The sequence below is a fragment of the Dicentrarchus labrax genome, unplaced genomic scaffold (genome assembly GCF_905237075.1).
Source record: "Dicentrarchus labrax unplaced genomic scaffold, dlabrax2021, whole genome shotgun sequence".
Taxonomy (NCBI): Eukaryota; Metazoa; Chordata; class Actinopteri; family Moronidae; genus Dicentrarchus; species Dicentrarchus labrax.
The window spans coordinates 31,117,391-31,136,404 of record NW_026136721.1 but is presented as its reverse complement, the minus strand read 5'-3'; the positions used below and the strand labels follow the sequence as shown (position 1 = coordinate 31,136,404).

The following is a 19,014-nucleotide window of genomic DNA, read 5'->3' as shown; positions in this document are numbered from 1 at the left end:
CACATGGATAAAGAACTGTGGAAAGTGTTTGTTTTTTACAGAAATCTCTTAAATCGTTTGCAGATGTGGTTTCAGTAAAACCAGATGTTTATCACTGAGAGTTTTTACTAGTCCATGTTACAAATACTATTAAACAAATATAATGGCAATTTTCTTTATTTGTTTAAATCAAACACTTGTTTGTCTGAATTCCCTTATGATATCACAACAATGCAGATTAGGTATTTCTGAATAGGCAGTCAATGGCTTAGCTTTGATGAAATGTCACTTGATAGAAACAAACTGCCTTTAAAGAGTCTTTTCTAAACAGTCGAGAAGGATCAGTAAATTATATTCATTAGCTAAGACTTAACCATAATGATGAGTAATGTGTATGCAACCCCATTTGCACTAACACAACTCATGGATGGTATAAATAACAATTTTTTAATGCCAAAATAGTTCCAATACATTAATAGAATTGGAAAAATATGTACATAAATGCAAATACATCCAAATACACAGGCTGCAAATCAACTTGGTGTAGGACGATTTTTTTCTGAACCAATTAGAGTTAAAAACAATGTGAAGTTTTGTGGGACTGATTGAGATAAAATAATAAAATGAGGTGAACCCTACTCATTTGGCACTCTGGGTAGGCTAACGAATGTTAAAATCTGTAGTGTATCAACTCAACTGGACTCAACAGGTATCGTATCTGTACATTCATAAAGCTACAACACTTATACAGAGAAGAGAAAATATATACTGTTCATATATGTTCATATAATATATTCATTACAATTTGCAGCAGGAAATATGGCAGGTCACAAAAGATAAACTCTTTGAAGCCGTCAACGTATGTATGTATTTGTTTCTTCCTCTGACTTCCTAAGCCGAGGGTGATCTTTATTGTGGTCTACATACATACGCAGAATGTTTGTATTATTCATATTTGTGCTTAAGATATAAGTTTCTAGTTTGGTGAGACCGTCCTGCTCCTCAGACATCCACAGGTGAGATACTTCAGGGCAGTCATGCAGACGTGCATTACAGGACCCATGGTAAAGAGCATGTGGTAGAAGGCATGGACTGACAGGTCTCCAGTTTCATCAGCGTATTTCAGAGCTACGATGGGCGAGTACCGGGGGTTGGTCAGATTACGGAAACGAGGCCTGCTTGCTTCGATCACTTTCTTGGTGCACTGCAGGGAGTGACAGAAAAGATAGAAGATTTGCAATCAGGCTTACAGGATTAATCACTGATGCAGACGGACAGATGCTCGAGAACTTACTCTGGCGATGTCATCAGGCGTTTGTCCCAGTACCTGGAAGATGTCAACAGAGGAAGGAAGATAGACGTTCTTGAAGTAATGCACCGTCTCAGGATCGACTCCGGGATACTCCTTCTCCTTCACATCCTGAATCATCTTTGCCTCAAATTCAGTGTGAACCGGGCCCGGCTCAATCAGCGACAATCTGAAGAGAGACACACAGCAGGGGGGGCATTAGACGACTGGAATTCAACAACAGAGCATGGTTAGATGGAGGAAGAGTTTGCCTAAATTAAAATAATTTTTTTAGAGCGTTGCCATGAATTTTGACACAAAGGTTTTAAGGATTATATCAGTGTTGACCTGACAGACTGCTTTGAAAGTAGGAAGACACCATATTTTTTAGGTTTTCTGCTCTACTATTATCTTTTGTGCTTCCTGGAGTATTATTACCACAATTACCTACAATAACTTAATTACCACATAACTTTTCATAGAAGAAGTCTGACAGAAAAATCAACATAGTACTGGTGTCCCAAAGGAGGTGTGGGCAGTGCTTTTAAAGAATCCATACAGGGTAAAAACAGTGGGGAGTAAAAAATGTATAGTTTTAAATCTTTTTTTTTTTGTAGGATACAGCTACCAATAATGTTTCATCCAGTACGTTTCATCTGTACAATACGATACATATATTGTGATAAAGCTAGGGGATATAATGTGATTTAAAAAGAATAAATACATTGTCATAGGATAAAGAACACATACCATATGCATAAAATATGAGTTAAAAAAAGTTTTTATGCAACCAGAACAGTGAGATCTGCATTTGTATTTATCAAAGTCGCTGTAACATTCAGCATCATATCCCTCAGTTAACACTGATATCTAGTGTTCTGGGGGTTCAACCACAAAAATCAGTAATGTTTTTGATAATCGATACAATATAACAACATAAAATATAGCAATACGATATTTCTCAATATTTTTTTACAACCCTACTTTCATCGGGCCAAAATTAGTATTTGTCCGATACTGAGTTATGCTTCAACACTTATGAGAACATACACTGTTTAGTGCTAATTAGCAACTGTTAGCATGCTGGCTCGCTAAACTTATATAGTAAACATTCTTCCTAATGTGCATCAACATGTTAGCATGCTGACATTAGCATTTAGTTGAGATATGGGCTAAGTACAGGCCGAACATGTCTGTAGACTCTTATTCAGTCAAAACCCACACAATTACTCAGAACATAATCAATGTATTCATCAGTAATGACACTGATTATCGTTTGCAGCCTGTCAGACTATTTGTATCCGTGTTATTGTTTGTTTGTTAATAATGATGGATGCAGTATCTGTGACACTCACGTGACATTAAACTTGAAGAGCTGCACAGCCAAGCTCTCACAGAATCCCTCCATAGCAAACTTGGACGCTGCGTACACGTCATTAAACACCACACCTACAGAAACACAGTAAATATTAACATTTTCAGACATGAACAGTTCAATAGATCACCTCTTTGTGTTTGTTGTTTTGTAGACACATCCCTGCTTGTCAAGACATAAAGTAGTATTTGAACAGTCTCCCTGCAGTTCTCCACCCACTCTTCCATTCATCCATCAACAACCCACTCATACATCAGACTGAAGCTAACAGACCTGTCAGTTCTCACTGTACCATTTAACGCCCCCGCCCCGCCTCCGCTCCCTTCGCTCATCCAGTCTCACGTCTGTCTGCTCACCTTGCAGTCCCATTACGCTGCTGACCACGATGATGTGTCCTCCTTTCCTTCGCTTCATATCAGGCATCACCTCCTTGATCATGCGGATCACCCCGAAGAAATTGGTCTCAAACACTTTCTTCATCTCTTCGATGGGGATGCTCTCCAGTGGACCCACAAGGCCAATGCCTGCATTATTTACTGGTCACGGAGGAGAAGGGAAAGAAAGCAAAGAAGGACGACATTGAGTAATGGTTGAAGTTTGGGACAGTGTAGCAATGCATGGTTCAGCACTGAGGATGCATACTCACTGAGGACATCCACATGGCGATCTTTGATGCCGTCGATGCACTGTTTGACGGACTCAGCATCGCAGACGTCCAGCACAGCCAGAGAAAGAGTTTTCCCATACGCATCCCCGGCAGCTTCCACCAGCTTATCTTTACGTTTCAGATCACGCATCGTTGCTATGACTGTGAACGGGTGGAAAGAAGGAAAAACAGACAAAACTGAGAGAGAGTGTGGAAGAGATTGTTGAATGTGTTTAATTTATTCGTCTTTATTTTTGTTGTGATTTGCTTTGGTGACATGTTTTATATCTGTAAAGACAAACTGATGTGAATTTAAATGAAGGAAAACTATTCCATGCTGGACTAATACTATATGTAAATGGAGTCGGATAAAGCTTTATAGAGAGCCAAAGTCCCAAAGTCTGTTCCAACAGTGTCTGTAACTCACTTGGTTTCCTCATATTTGAATCAGAATTAGGTTTATTGCCAAGTTAGTTTTTGCACGTACAAGGAATTTGTCTCGGTGCATTGGTGCATAAAATATAAAAATCACACAAAAGACCTCTTTATATAAACCAGGATACAATTAATTAGTGACAACATATCCCCTGACAGTTGTTTTTATCTTTCATTTAGGATGCTGAGGTGTTCATATTTCACTGTCCAGGACCTAACCCAGGTATTTAACTTAAGATATATGAACAGACAAAATATGTTTTCAGTCTTTATACAGTACTTTAAACCAGTCAATGTTATCGGTCTGTTGGTCAGTCATTTGGCTCGTCCACCACACGCTAGTCCAGACTTAAATATCTCCACAACTATATGATGGACTGCCATGAAAACATGTATCGGCATTCATGGTCTCCAGAGGATGAAGCCTACTGACTTTGGTGATTCTCTGACTTTTCCTCTTGGCCCACCCATGAGTCTGATTTTATGGTGGTTTTAAATTATATCACAGTAACTATGGGATGGATTGGAAAAGATTTAGAAAAGACACTCACACACACGTTCTCCACATTATTACATGTAATAACTTTGTTGATCCCCTGACTTTTCATCTAGTGCCAACTTCTGGTTTTTCCACTGTCAACTTCAATGAAAAGAGTTGCACCTCCACACTAACTTCAAACCGCAAACGTATTCAAACCCATTTCGATCTTCGTCATGCAATTTAGCCTTGTATGGAGGTATTCTTTTTTTTTCCACTGCTGTTTGCCAATAGCCCTGCATATAATTACGCTCCTTTCAGTTCCATGGGCAGCTTCCAATTATGAGTTTGTGAATGGATGTGATATTCCCATCCTACCTGCAACACAAGCACTACGCCTTCAGGCTGCTGCTGTAAATAGGCATGTGAATAGGCAACCTGCCCAGGTAAGTGAGGTTACAAAAAGACAATAATACTACGTGCAGAGTCAAACCGAGTTCATTGGCTCAGACTGCATATAGACTCACACAAGATTAACACATAAAAACATGCTGAGTAGACTTGAGTCTTGATATGTGTGTAACACGTTATTTTTTAATTACTTGTCATGTACAAAATGTTCTTTTTAATTATTTTGAATACATGTTCTGTTTACGTGCATTTACGTATATTTTTAGTTTTAGTTTTTAGGAGAGAATTTCCATCGTGACTGACCTTGTCTTTGTGCACATTTCCTGTCATAGTGAGTGAACGGAAACAAAGGAGTAAAGGTCATGAAGAACTGAGAGGGCGTTGCAACAAAAAATGTTGTCAAAGAGACATGGGATTATAGGTGAGAATGGAGGCTAAAGTACAAACACACAAAGGAAACTGTGTTCACATCCCTTTCCTGACTCAACCTCTGGGCTGTTTTTTTCATGAATTTACTTTCTGAATAACTGGCTACGATAAGGACAACCGTAAAGACGGTGCTAAAGATACTTATAGTAGTAAAGATAACCATAAGTAGCCCTAATATAGACACTGTTCTCATAAACAGCCCTGTTACAACAGTCAGTTTACATATCAGCATTAGCGTCTTGCCTCGGAGCTCACGTCACCTGCCTATTCCAGGAATAGCCCTCACAGTCCACAATGGAGCTCAGCGAGCAATAATTAGCCTAAGCAAGGCTGTAGTGAAGCCTTAGTTATGGTCTGGAGTTACATGTAAGAGTGACCTAAGGTTAAGTTGGGATCAGAGACATGAGGCTGGGTGAGCTGGGAGATTGCCCTTAATCTAGAAAACTAAATGTAATGTTTTAGCTTCTTAGATTAAAAATTATCTGTACTTTAAATGTCTTCTGGCCATTCTGCAGACATTGTTTCACATTAATTTCCATATGTGAAAAAGTCTTTCAAGTTTGCATGCAGTTTTGTCCATTTTATATTATCATCGCTTGGTAATAATAATTAATAATAATAATATCTGTGCAGATTGGTTTAAAAGCTCTGCACTGCTGTGACTCATATACAATAATGTAACTGACATTATTACAGTATGAAAATGCAATAGGAACCAATGGACACTGGGAACAGTAGAAGAAATGTAATGTATACATGATTAGACAATTTAGATATTTTTGTATGAATGTCACAACCCAATTAACTGATTGCAGTAGTCTACAACACAATTTGCCATCTAGGCTAATTCCCATGCAGTCACACTTTATAGCTGAGAGAAGAGATGCAACAGTCAGAGTATCTTTGGTTCATACTGTGGCTGCGCTGAAATGACTATAAAAATGTATGGCAAACCTTTTTTGATTATGATTTATGTAGGATGTTATCCTTTGAAAATGACACATATTGAAAGTAACTGTTCAGAAAAGTGATTGTTTTCATAATCTGTTGATCATTTTCTCAATTAATCAATCAGTTTTTTGGTCCATAAAGTGTCAGACGATTGTAAAAAATGTTGATTTCAGTTTCCCAAAGCTCAAGGTGACGTCCTTAAATGTCTTATTTTGTCCACAACCAAAAGATAGTAAGTTTACTGTCATAGAGGACAAAAACAACCTGAAAGCATTCACAAAAGAGAGGCTGAAATCGAGAATTTTGACATTTTTTCTTTAAAAAAATGATTCAAAATGATAAATTGATTATCAAACAGCTGGCAGTTAGTTTAATAGTTGACAACTAATCAATTTATCGACTAATTGCTGCTGCTCTAATGTCCAGGTTCCACCCTATGTGGCCTGTAATATGAGGTTATGAGGTTTATTTTATTTTTTAGCATCTGGACCACAAAAAGTTCTGCCTCTAAAGAATCTGAAGAAAGTTAACTGTGACCTCTGACCTCCCCTGTATGGAGAGGAAATACTGAAGGCTGTGGAGTTTCCTTTTGCAGGGTTCAGCAGAGAGGAGAACCTTGAGTTTGTCGTTTATTAATGTATTCCAGCTCATTCTCTTGGGCCAGACAGCTGTGTTATTGATTCTCAGTTGTTACATCTAAATTGGATCCTCATTTACTCTCATGTGGTTCAGATTTTATTTATTTTTTTGTTTTTTATTTAAACCAAAGCAAACAGCAGTCAGCTTTAGGTGGAAAACACTCATCTGTTGTGCATTGAGAGAAACAGAGACAGCGGCTTTAATCTACATAATCATGTGGATTGTGTAATACTCTTATGTGCACTCTGTCATGATGTAGGCCTAAGCATCTTATGTGTAAACAGTGCAGGAGAAGTAGAGGGGTGGTTGTGACATTTATGAAGGATTTAACAAATAATGTAAAATGCACCATGCAAATAAAGTTATTTCTATTAGTAGCTGTTGTATTGTTTTATTAAACAATGTATTTGTTTGATATAAAACTTTTTTCCTTGTCTATGTACTCTGGCAGCAACGTAAATGTAGCCTGTTACATGTTATGCCTAGAAAACAATATAAATAAATTGAAATTAAATATATAATATAATATAGTATAATATAATATAATCTCTCTCTTTCTCCACACACACATCCACAGTGCACCTACCGTGATAGCGCTTCTGTTCATCTTGGGCCAGCATCACGGCCATCCTCAGGCCGATACCGGAGGAGCAGCCGGTGATCAGCACCACTTTCTGCCCGGGACTCGCCATGGTGACCCCGCTGCCTCTCCGCTCTGACACCAGCACACAAGCAGCTCTGCAGGATGAGCGCTGATTTTGAGGTGAGAGCCACTGTAAGAGGATAAGACACACAAACACACACACACACACACACACACACACACACACACACACACACACAGAGAGAGAGAGAGAGGGGGAGAGAGTCACATGGACAGACTGAGATTATCTAACCGGGGCCTGGTCGGTTGTCCAGCTCGGTGCTGTGGTTGTCATTTACAACTTCATTATTTTATTAAATCCATGTCGGGACAATATATTAAACTTGATAAAACTCCAGTCCTGACAGTGACATTGAGTTTCTGAGCCACAGTGTACCTGACAGTGTGAAGAACAAACTGATAAAGGACCAAGTTCAGCCTCTGCTCGGTAAAGAGATCTGGCGCCGCCCAGTGGTCAATATGAATATTATTCAAACGCACTCTAACTCTATGAATGGAGTCGCTTCTGTTATTCAAAGCCAACAAAAATCTGGCTGCGTTATGCATGATGATGCTTGTGGATGTTTTTTTTTTATTTAATTATATTTAAATTATTATTAGACAATATCAAAGGGCACACACACACACACACACACACACACACACACACACACACATAAAGGAACAGAATTACAATACCACCAGCCTGTTGTAACTAAAGCATTGTTATAACATCATAGTGCAATATAGCACAAAATACATATTATACATACATATATATAAACAAACACACCCATGCCAACATGTACATACATATAGATATATACTTATATCAATACACATACACATATACACATACACACACATATATATACTCACAATCTCACACATAATTATTTGTTCTTTATTCATTATTTGACCAAAAATTTACATTTTTAATAGACCTTTGATAGACTTTAATTTTACACTGTTATTTTCAAGCCCAAGAAGATATCTGTGAGTGTCAGAAAAGTTATAATTATAACCAGTAGAATATATAACAATAAAATCTCTCTCTCTCTCTCTCTCTCTCTCTCTCTCTCTCTCTCTCTCTCTCTCTCTCTCTCTCTCACACACACACACACACACACACACACACACACACACACACACACTTGAAGTGAAGCGCAGCTGCCAGTCATAAGTCTAAGACAACCTTTTTGAAGCAGGAGGTAGGGCATTTGAAAATATGCCTGGAATCTATTTTCTTCTTCAAAAGGCAAAGCCAGTATGTATATGTGTGTGTGCCTGGGTGCAATTTACTTGTGTTACCAAAACACCACTGTTTCCAAAACAGAACCTCTAATGATTATTGCACGGTACATTAACAGTAGCTTCATTTTAAGACATATAATCTACATATAACCAGCTGAAAGATGTGCCAAAAGTCTCCATAATGCTAGACAGTTTCTCTCCAGCATATTCACAAAAATACAGACTAAAAGCACCAAATGGCACCAAGACAAACAGTTATTCCTTCATAAGACTCACATGAAACTACACTGTTGAAAATCTACACTTTGAATCTAATGCTCTCCTTTATGTGCACATTATCAGGCATCAGTACAGTAAAATGTATTTAAAAAACAGTTTATTGACAGTGCTGTTTTTGTCACTTTTCTTTGTCATTCAGACATTCCTTATATTAAATGTATTTCCCTTAATTTATTAAGAACACAATTTATTTTTATTTGCTCTAATATCAAGTGTGTTTTGATGCATTTTAATGTATACAATATATACTACTGTACTATATAAACACATTTGGATTTGATTATACGATTATGTATACTGCTGCTCTCCTTTTAAGTCTGGTATGCTATACAAATGTCTTCTAAGACAATAAAGACTAATGTAAATGGAAGCTGAAGCAGGACAGGAGAGACCTGGGGCTCATATAGGTATTCAAGTGCATGTATGCATGTGTGTGCATGCACTGAGCTCTGATCCTGTCAGCCTTTTTCACCCTATAAACTTCTCTTAAAAAAGGTTGCTGATGCCTCCCAGTGACCTGCAGGTTCTTTAGACGTTCCCACATTAGAGATAAAGAATGATAAACCACTGAAGTAGAAGGCAGGAAGCACATTTTGGTGTTTATTGTGCCTATTGGAGTAATATGGTGTATCTCTCTCTCTCTCTCTCTCTCTCTCTCTCTCTCTCTCTGTGTGTGTGTGTGTGTGTGTGTGGTGTGTTTGAAGAGTGTGTGGGGTGGGCAAAGACAGACAGGCACTGGAATTTGGAATCTGCAGCAGCATATTTTTATTAGTTGGGCAGCACCGTTGTCCTGTCCTAGCATGCTTTGTGTGTGTGTGTGTGTGTGTGTGTGTGTGTGTGTGTGCGCGTGTGTGTGTCTGTAGAGAGAGAGAGAGAGAGAGAGAGAGAGAGAGAACAGAAAATTAAATGAGGCACAAGTTTTAGAGAAACTTCGGTGGCAGGTTTATATTTCAAACTCTGAAACTGATTATGTGCTCGTCCATATGTGCGTGACAACCTTATGATGTGCGCGTGTGCCAAAATGTGCGCACGGAGAGAGAGAGAGAGAGAGAGAGAGAGAGAGAGAGAGAGGGACAGATAGAGACACCACATAGCCCCTTAAATCACTCAGACAATAATGATGCTAATAATGACACGCGGTGTAATTATGTTCCTGTACAGCCCCCACGAGCCTCAACCAGGAGAGTGAGTGAGGGAGGGAGGGTTCACCCCGGAGAGAGAGAGAGAGAGAGAGAGAGAGAGAGAGAGGGAGAGAGGGAGGAGGTGAGGGGGAGGAGGGAAGAGAAAGTGAGGAAAGTTCTCAGCGGGTGAAGGAGGAAAGACCTTCCTTTTTTTTTTCTCCCCCCGCTGGTCTCCCTTCTTCATCCGTCCATCCAGGAGGAAAAACAGCAGTAAAGACGGGAACACATGGGCTGCTGATTATCACTGATCATCAGTCAGATAGGCCTGCATGCGTGCGCGCGCTCTTGATTGCCAGCTTGGTGGAGCGCGTGGCGTTGTGACGCACGGGCGCGAGGCAGCGACACCTACGCCGTCGAAGCTCTGACTGCAGGTGTACCGCGGAGGAGCGCGAGGAGCAGCCGCGAGGGAGTTTACTGGCCCGCTGGATCGATAGCTTCAGATGCAATATGATGGATCGATGGAGCTCAGTGCGCGAGGCATGGCTGCTGTTGCTGCTCATCACGATGTTTGGCACCTCGAGGGCAGGTAGGTAGAAATGTCCAGGACTGTTTATTGGTTCATCTTTGTGCAAATTATTATTTCAACTTAATTGATTTGATTCTATTTTATCTGCTGTAAAAAGTTAGCCAAAGCTTCCTCTCCTCCTCTCCTCTCCTCTTCCTCTCCTCTGCTCCTCTTCCTCTCCTCCTATGACTGTGTCACATCAGTTGTCAACACCTGCTTTCAGGGCCTCAAGAGCCAAGTTTAAGTTTAGTTCATGTCACCCTAAACTTCTCCCAAACACACAACCTAGACAGTTTTTTGGTCTGTTGATGTGAACTTGATTTTTTATGGTCAATTAGTAAACCCCCCCCCAACCCTGCTAAACACACACACACACACACACACACACACACACACACATACACGTACACACACACACAGACATAAATGTCTCATAGTGACTTCCAGAAAAAAAATCACCTTTGGTCTCCACTTTGACGGATGATTTTGTCATGCCAGGTCATGCAGGCCTAAAGCTTATTGAACTGAACTACCCTGATCTGGGCTCCTTGAGCCCACTGCACATTTGCTAGACAGTCGAAAGGCATAGGCCTATATGTCTAGACTTGTTCTGCCATACCTGCTGCATCAGTCTCTGCTCTCATACAGCAGCATGCAGGATATTTAACCTGTACAGCTGGGTAATGGAGAACAGACTGAGGCAAATTAAAGTGAGCTGTGCCTGAACTGTACTGGGAATGCTTGGTTACATACAGCAGCCCCTGGAGCTGCACTGGAACCAGTTGAGGGGGGTCAGTTACAGCCTGGTGTCATTGATGTTTTTATCAGCATAAATGCAAGTGTGTTTGAGTAGTTTGAAGAGGGAATATGCTGGGTTTTCTTACCATAAAAAACACTTAAAATCTAAGCAGTAGGCCCTTATAAGGTGAGAAACTAAATGCAGCACCTTGAGGAACCATGCAGAAATACTTAGAGCTAACCTGCTTTATCCTGTTTAACCTGGACCCTAAGCATCAAGACAGATCCGATGAGCAAGGTTAGTCTTTATTATTAAACTGAAAAATAATTTTTTTAGGTTTTGGTACTTTCATGTCAAGTTTATTTGTTTTGCCCCCCCCAATATCACGCTTACTGGAGTTCTGGAGCCTTCACTCGTAATCACATGATCTTCAGTAGCAGTTGCAAGTTATCATCGAATTGTAGATTTTTTAACTTAATGTTTTTTAATTTTTTTTGCACTTTTAAGGAGTTCTCGTTTATGTTCCCTTAAAGGAATAGTTTAGGAGAAAAACGCTTAATCACTTTCTTTGCCGAAAGTTAGAGGAGAAGATCGTCGCCACTCTCGTCGAGCCAGCAGCCAGTTGGCTCAGCACAAGGACTGGAACTGGGGAAACAGCTAGCCTCGTTGTGTCTACCTACCAGCACTCTAAACCTCTCTAATTAACATGTTATATCTTGTTTGTTTAATCTCGACACGTTGTGGTGTCTTGGCCAGGTGCAGTGACATCCTGGAGTCTTGTTGTCGCAGTGAGGTCCCAAAATGTCAGACTATGCCTGTAAAAAGTTGTGCTTCAAAGTTCATTCTCGACCTTGGGAAACAAGGCTCAACAACTCAAGACGAGATCTGCTGATAAAGATCATGTGATGTGATCAAATGTTCCAGAAAAAGCTATTAAATGGACCTTGAGGTGAGGTTGTTTAATCAGTCACATATGATTTCGTCATTGTCTTTACAGGCCCAACAACATCAACAGTTCTCAACCCGTTCTGAGCACTCAAGGCTGAACCACACATCCCACACATCCTTCATCTTAACTTCATTACATCCGTTGTTTTTCTCGTTTAATGACTCTTTTATTTGCGAGTCAACATCCACTGGCTTCATGCAGGACTGCATCAGCAATTCACTGCAGAAGAGTCGGCGGGCAGGTGACTTGGCAGCGACTCCACCATGTTGCCTCCCCCTGCTCTGTCTGAGAAGATGCTGAGAAAGCCGAAAAGTATTTACTTGCCCCAATTGCCTTTAAGTCATTAATAACAACCTGGCTTTGTACTGAAGATGAAAAGAAAACTTGCCTGCCGGATACTTATTATAGTTTATTTGATCTAGTCTCAGTGATGTACTAAAAGTTCCAGTGGGTTACATTTATTTACAGAATATGGCAGAAATAGAATAAAATGTGCATAACTATGTTTTAATTAGTGTATAATCACCTGAATACAAAACTCATTATGTTTTTGTTACCTCAGAATGAGCCTATTATATATAGAGTTCGCCACGTTGAGCCGCCATGTTTCTACAATAGCCCAGATCGGACAAACCAAGCCACACCGGTCCTCTAAAGGATTTAGTGGTGAGATTGCAGATTGAAACCAACTGAAACAAACTTGAGATACACTGTAAACTGTAGATAAAAAGGGCTCACTCTAAGGTAACAAAAACACACCTATGAATATTATATTCCATTTCTTGCCAACATATCCTCTAAATGTTACGCGCTGAACCTTTAAGAGATAAGATTTGAAAAACAAAAAGCAGACAGAAGTTGTTGAGGTTGCTAGCAGAAGTATTATCCAACTATGTATATTAGGTAGTAACGCACACATTCTGGACCAAGCCTCACTCTGTCTGTGAAGGTCATTACTGGAGTGACTAATGTGACCTCCAGACCTTTAGAGTCATCTGAGGTCAAACTAGGTCAGGGTGTGAACCCTGTAGCATCTCACACCTGGCGGTCCTTGTAAATAAGAATTTATTCGTAAATAACCCTCCTCGTAAAGAGAGACACAAACACACATTCACATACTATTCACATACTCCCACGGGCATACATACAGTAAAACTTGCACTTCTGTCATGCTCTTACGTTCCTCTACAGCTACCGGACAGACTCTTTCGTACACCCATTATTAAACTGTCTTGAGTTACATGTCACTCTTGCTTTTTGGCCTTTTTGACTACTGTCAAATGCGGTCACACACCTGGCTGTCAGCCGGTCGGGTGTAAATTATGATAATAGTTATTCGAGAAATGTGGCCAAGTTACGGTCAAGCATGTTGCAGTCTGGCCTAAGGTGTTTCGGACTCTTACCTGGCTCACGGTCTGTATGTAACTTGTGTGTTTAGGTAGCCCCGACTCTTGCTATTTATTGCATTTAAAATATTCAGAGTATTCAATACTAAAATCACCAGATTGTTAATGTAACATATAAATCCAAATGTGTTCAGTTTAAAGCCTTCCTGCTACTTTATGAACTAGTTTATTCCAAAACTAAAGTTAAAAGTTTAGATAAAATCATTCCCAAATGGAACTACTTAATTTATTCAGTGTGTATTCGTGTTGGATGATTATACAGGACACAAGTTGTGCAATGTGTAAATGAAGGAAAACAATAAAATAAAATTGGTTTAAGATCTGTACCCTGTATCTGGTGAGGCTCTTGGCCAAGTTCACACATGTTAAGTATGTGTAAGTAGAAGCTACTTGCCTCAACTCTCCAGTGTGTGTTTCTTAAATTTCATTGTCTGGCCTCAACAACAGCAACTAAGATTTCCAGTTTAACCCTAAAAGTAAAACAGCAGTTACTCTGTATGTCTGCAAACAGTTGGTTGAAAATCAAACAATATGGTTCACACCCCAATTAGTCATTTTATAGCAGGTGTTTTTGATTGGACAGATGATGGGAAAAACCTGCTGTGACGTCAATGATTAGGATATGGCCAGAGGCACAACAGTAGTAGTTTTCTACCACATGTGATCCAGTGTGGAAATCCTCTTTTTAAATATTTGTATCCCTGCTGGCAGAAATATTTCAACAACTATAGGATGGATTACCGTGAAATCTTTGTACAGACATTCTCTTCAAGGTGACTTAGCTGTACTTTAGGTGTTTAGTGTTAATTAGCAAATGTTAGCATTAGGGCTGGACCCGAATATTCAAGTATTTGGATATTCTCTCATTGGGAAGGTATTCGGTTTTCCATTTTGGGATTTGGACATTTGCTTACACAACTACATTCATGTTTTATAAAGTTGCCCAAAAAAAGTCATATTTTGGATTTCTTTTCACCCCCTTGAACTTTTGGATTGGCATGATAACATGCTAAACCAAGATGGTAGCATGTTAACATCGCTAACCTAAGATACTGAAGTCTTGTTTCCACATTTTTATCCTTTTTCCTCCCCAATTGGGACTTTAACTGGCACACGTTGTCACTAATAATTCTGCTGTTGGTGGGTGGGTCTCTGCAGCGTATCGCTTTTCACCTGCTAGCAAAAAGCTTCCCCCAAGGGTATAATGTGTGCAGAGGCTAGTGCAATGTAATGACTTCAACGGTAAACAGTGTCTAACTGTGAGTTAAAAAAAGAAATAGAAGGATCTTGGAGTTGAAACTCTGTTTGTTGCACAACCAAGATGGAGGTACGACTACCAGGAACATTGTGGTGGTGATGGTCAAGTGCTAACCCCTGCTTCCTTTTAGATAAATATTAGTGAAATACAAAGTTTATGGTGCATATCTTTGGTCCTTTTACTGTTTTACAACCAGCCTAATTTACCAGAGCTACAGCCAAACCACAGCCGCCTCATGTTCTTGTTAAAACTTTCCAAGAAGTGTTCGATACTTTAAATAACTACAAGGACACAATGAGGGCAGAATACCAAATGGAGACCCTTTCGAGAGATATCAGGACAAACAAAGACAATAAAACTTCAAAAATCCCAAATAAGGTTAATCGTTTTCTCTCTGTAATTAAATAATGTATTGTTGTGTCAGTTTGTGCACTCCTGTGTGTCCAGGAGGATCGGGAGTGACAGTGATATGGTATCCGTGTGTGTCCTTGTATGTTTAGGAAAGAAGAAATGCATGTGAAAGAAAACAGTCAGCCGTCTGCTGTTTATGTTTGATTGTTTTTTGTCACGTTATACAGTAGCTGAAGGAGATAATGCTTCCCACAACCTACCCAAACAACGTGTGTGAAGTTGCCTGCTCAAATGATAGATTGAGTGCAGTTTTTGTGCAGTGATTGATGAGAGTGGGCCTTGTAATTGACAGTTTGAGTTGAATTGTTTAAATTAGGTTTTCAGAGCAGTATGGAAAGTCTGAAGGCGTTCCTCACAGCAGACATTCAGAAAAACAGAAGTGAGATATAGTGCATAGTTCTCTCACCCCAACTGGTCGAGACAGACGACCACCCACCTAGAGCCGGAGGATCTGTCCTAGGTTTCTGCCTTTTAACAGGCAGTTTTTCCTTGCCCTTGTCGCCAAGTGCTTGCTCATGGTGGTACTGTTGGGTCTCTGTAATTAATGTTTTAAAGAGTTCGGTCTAGACATGCTCTATTTGAAAAGTGTCCTGAGATAACTTCTGTTATGAATTGGCGCTATACAAATAAAATTGAATTGAATTGAATTGAATTGAGTATAGTGGTAAAATAGTATAATAGTGTTATGATTCAGTGGCTACAGTGTTTTAGTCCAGAGTGTGTGTAATTTTAGTGTGCCGAAGGTGTTTGGATAAAAAAAGGAGTATAATCCCTGATCACAAGCAACTTCCTGATTAAGTTCTTTCAGCAAGTTGTTGCAGTAAATTCTTTCACACTACTTTAAAATATTGTTCATAATAGACATGACTATTCAAAGTCTATACTTGACTTTTAGGTGGATTGCAATGAGGTTTTATACAGATATCAATGGTCTCTGGAGGATGAAGCCTAGTCTCTTTAGTGATCCCCTGACTTTTCCTCTAGCAGCACCTTAAGGTGGCATTTGTTGCTTTGAATGAAATGTAATAACTACAACTATTGGATGGATTGCCATGAAAGTTGGTTCGAACATACATGTTTCCCACTGGAAAAATGTAAAAAATCCTTTCACTTTTCCTCCTGGGCTTTCATCAGATCTACATTTTAATATTCACTATACTTTGGTTTATGACCAAAAACATGCAAAGCTAATGAGATTCCCATAATCCTCAGCTGTGCTTTGTTTTTAGTGAATAACATGTTAAACTACAATGGTGACAGTAAGTGCATTTCCATTTACCTGCTTTTATGCACATCTTCAATGTACACACAAAAGAACCTGAGTGGAACAGCCAGTAATAAAATTGGCAATAAAAGCAAGATTCTACAAAGTTCAGTGGAAACACACTTAGGAAATAAATCATGACGTACATCAAACATGTGACATTTACTGAAGCTTCCAATCAACTGAAGAGATGGAAAATCGAGGCTCTTTTAATTCAGTGATCTCACTGCAAAAGAGAGTGCGCCGTTCTTCTGCAAAGATTTAATGGCACCCGACTGGTGTATTAGCACCACCAGCAGTTTATCGCGATGTGCTCTTTTCCTAACATTCATTTAACATTTGTGCTACAACTGGATGAAACATCAGCATGTTTGTGAACAAGCATTCAACTCCAGTGAAGTACGGCCTCACAGGGCTGCTAGCCTGTCTGTAGACTATTGTGTGGACACATTAGAGACTTGTGGCGATGGTGCCATTTATCAAATTATTTTGTATTATTGTGCACTGCTATAATTGAAGTCAGATTTGTCCTAGTTTACAGCAAATACAATTAATTTTGGTGTATCGTTTCTTTTCCTATCCCATGATGCCACTGAATAGCAATTGGCAAATGTTACTAATATAACTCTAAATAAAAAACTGTAAAAATCCATCCAACTTAATACTAGCCAAGATGTACATCCTCTTGCTTGCCAAGTGTGGCCGACATGTCCGTTTGTTTTGGTCTGAGATGCTGATGCTCTAGTGCTACAACTTATAGTTCTGAATGTCATATATAGCAGCCTTAACTTTTTGGCCAGCTGCAGGAGATACCTTAGATAATTGTTGTAATTAGTAGTATTAGAAAATTCATAAAAGCAGAGAGAGATGAGTCTTCGCTGCTGCTCTCTAAATTAATTTCTCTGATCAAGTAAAGCTGCCATTTGCTGCACACTTGGCTGGCCAAACCTCTAACGTCTCGTTTACCTATTAGTTCTCTGTTTGTACATTATTTTGTTTTGTTAATCATTTTCATGCAGAACAAAAAATACTCAAAAAAGTCCATAAATACACCATCTATTTAGAACATGTGTACAATTGTACCATACGCTCTGGCATAGCAGGTCTGTGTGCTATAAATTTGTCCTCATTCTTTGTTCTCCAAAATCAAAGTCACTGTATGACGCGACACCCAACAATAATAGAGCCCAGAGCCACAAAAAGCATTGTGTAGCTGTCCAAGTGGAGCCCTGTGACTGACAAATATTGATGCAGTCTTTGATCTGTGCTTGAGAGGAAGAGGCTTTGCTGGAATGAATGTATGTGAAAGCCTTCGTTATTCATGTGGATCAAGAGGAGGGAAGATTACGATTGAGATGTTTAGACTTGAGGTGATGTGTGACTTCAACAGGAGTGCCACAGATTCCTAGAAAGAGACAGGGAGCGCATGTCTGTCTGTGCTAGTTTCTCATTCACGCTCTCTGTCTCTGATATTAAGGATTCATCTAAGTAAATGCATGTGTGTGTGTGTGTGTGTCTGTGTGTATTAGACAGCAGGATAGGTTATCCACTGTTTCTTTGATTACAGCCAGCTGAACTGGGAGGAAAGAAAACATATAGTCGCTCCATCCTATTCTTTCTTCTGCACTCTTTCTCCTTCTCTCTTCTTCTCTCTGGTTTTCATCTCCCTCGTTTTATCATTCTCCTCTGAGGAGAGACATGTCAGATGTCTGTGAGGGACGTTTGAGAAAAGCAGCAGAACTAAAGTGTGCAGGAGAAAGAGAGTAAAAGAGGTAATGACTGTAATGACAGCCTCCTGGGGCAAATCCTCTGTGGGGGATTTGAACCCCCGGTGTGGTGTCTGTTTGTGTGTCTGTGTGTTTTAGTGCAGGGTAGGAGGCTCAACTAAATATTAGTTCTTGTTTCTGCAAAAAGGCATGTTATTGCATTCTTCACCATTACTGAGTTAATGACAGACTAATCACAAACACATACATACAACCACACGTACACAAAAAAGCACTTCAGTCTTCAACATACACGCACACGCACACAAACACAGACACACATCTGGCTTCCAGAAAATCCATAGTCTTTAATAGGGTGCCCATTGGATTGTCAGTGTGTTGGTTTGTGTCTGTGCTTCACTGCTCCACTTACTTTTGTGTGGTGTATGTATAAATGTGGAACCTTAACCAGAGCTGGATCTCTGATAAAAGACAGTGACCTCCACCTCCACTTACACTTTACTGCTTCACTTTTTTGTCAGCCTGTTTGCCAAATAAAGTCTGGTTACAGGCTGACAGTTAGCCGGCTGGGAGAACTCTGATTGCCCCAAGTGTGCAAAATGAAATGGATAAATAAAAGCTTTAACTTGATGAACACCGGGTGATACACGTGTAATTACACGCAAGTGGTCCCAAACAATAAAACAATTAGCACATCATATTATCACAACTACCCCACTCTTTCTTGATTCTATGTTTTAAAAAAAACTAGTACATGACATCAACAC

General features: G+C 39.6%; 2 protein-coding genes across 2 annotated transcripts in view; one reads left to right on the top strand and one right to left on the bottom strand.

The window, feature by feature from the left end:
- Window positions 1–140: 140 nt before the first annotated feature.
- Window positions 141–7,413, bottom strand: LOC127355604 (retinol dehydrogenase 8). The gene is made up of 6 exons (XM_051386659.1): window positions 7,218–7,413; window positions 3,289–3,450; window positions 2,999–3,178; window positions 2,623–2,716; window positions 1,274–1,457; window positions 141–1,183 (listed from the first exon to the last, which is right to left on the bottom strand). Exons 1-6 carry the CDS (start codon window positions 7,321–7,323, stop codon window positions 956–958), a joined length of 954 nt encoding a protein of 317 aa, XP_051242619.1. The 5' UTR covers window positions 7,324–7,413; the 3' UTR covers window positions 141–955.
- A 2,662-nt stretch (window positions 7,414–10,075) lies between these two features.
- The window catches only part of LOC127355546 (collagen alpha-1(XI) chain), a 40,063-nt gene continuing 31,124 nt past the window's right edge, over window positions 10,076–19,014 (top strand). The window contains exon 1 of the mRNA XM_051386566.1: window positions 10,076–10,514. Within this exon, the coding sequence (XP_051242526.1) occupies window positions 10,436–10,514 (79 nt within the window). The 5' untranslated portion in view covers window positions 10,076–10,435. The remainder of the gene's footprint in view (window positions 10,515–19,014) is intronic.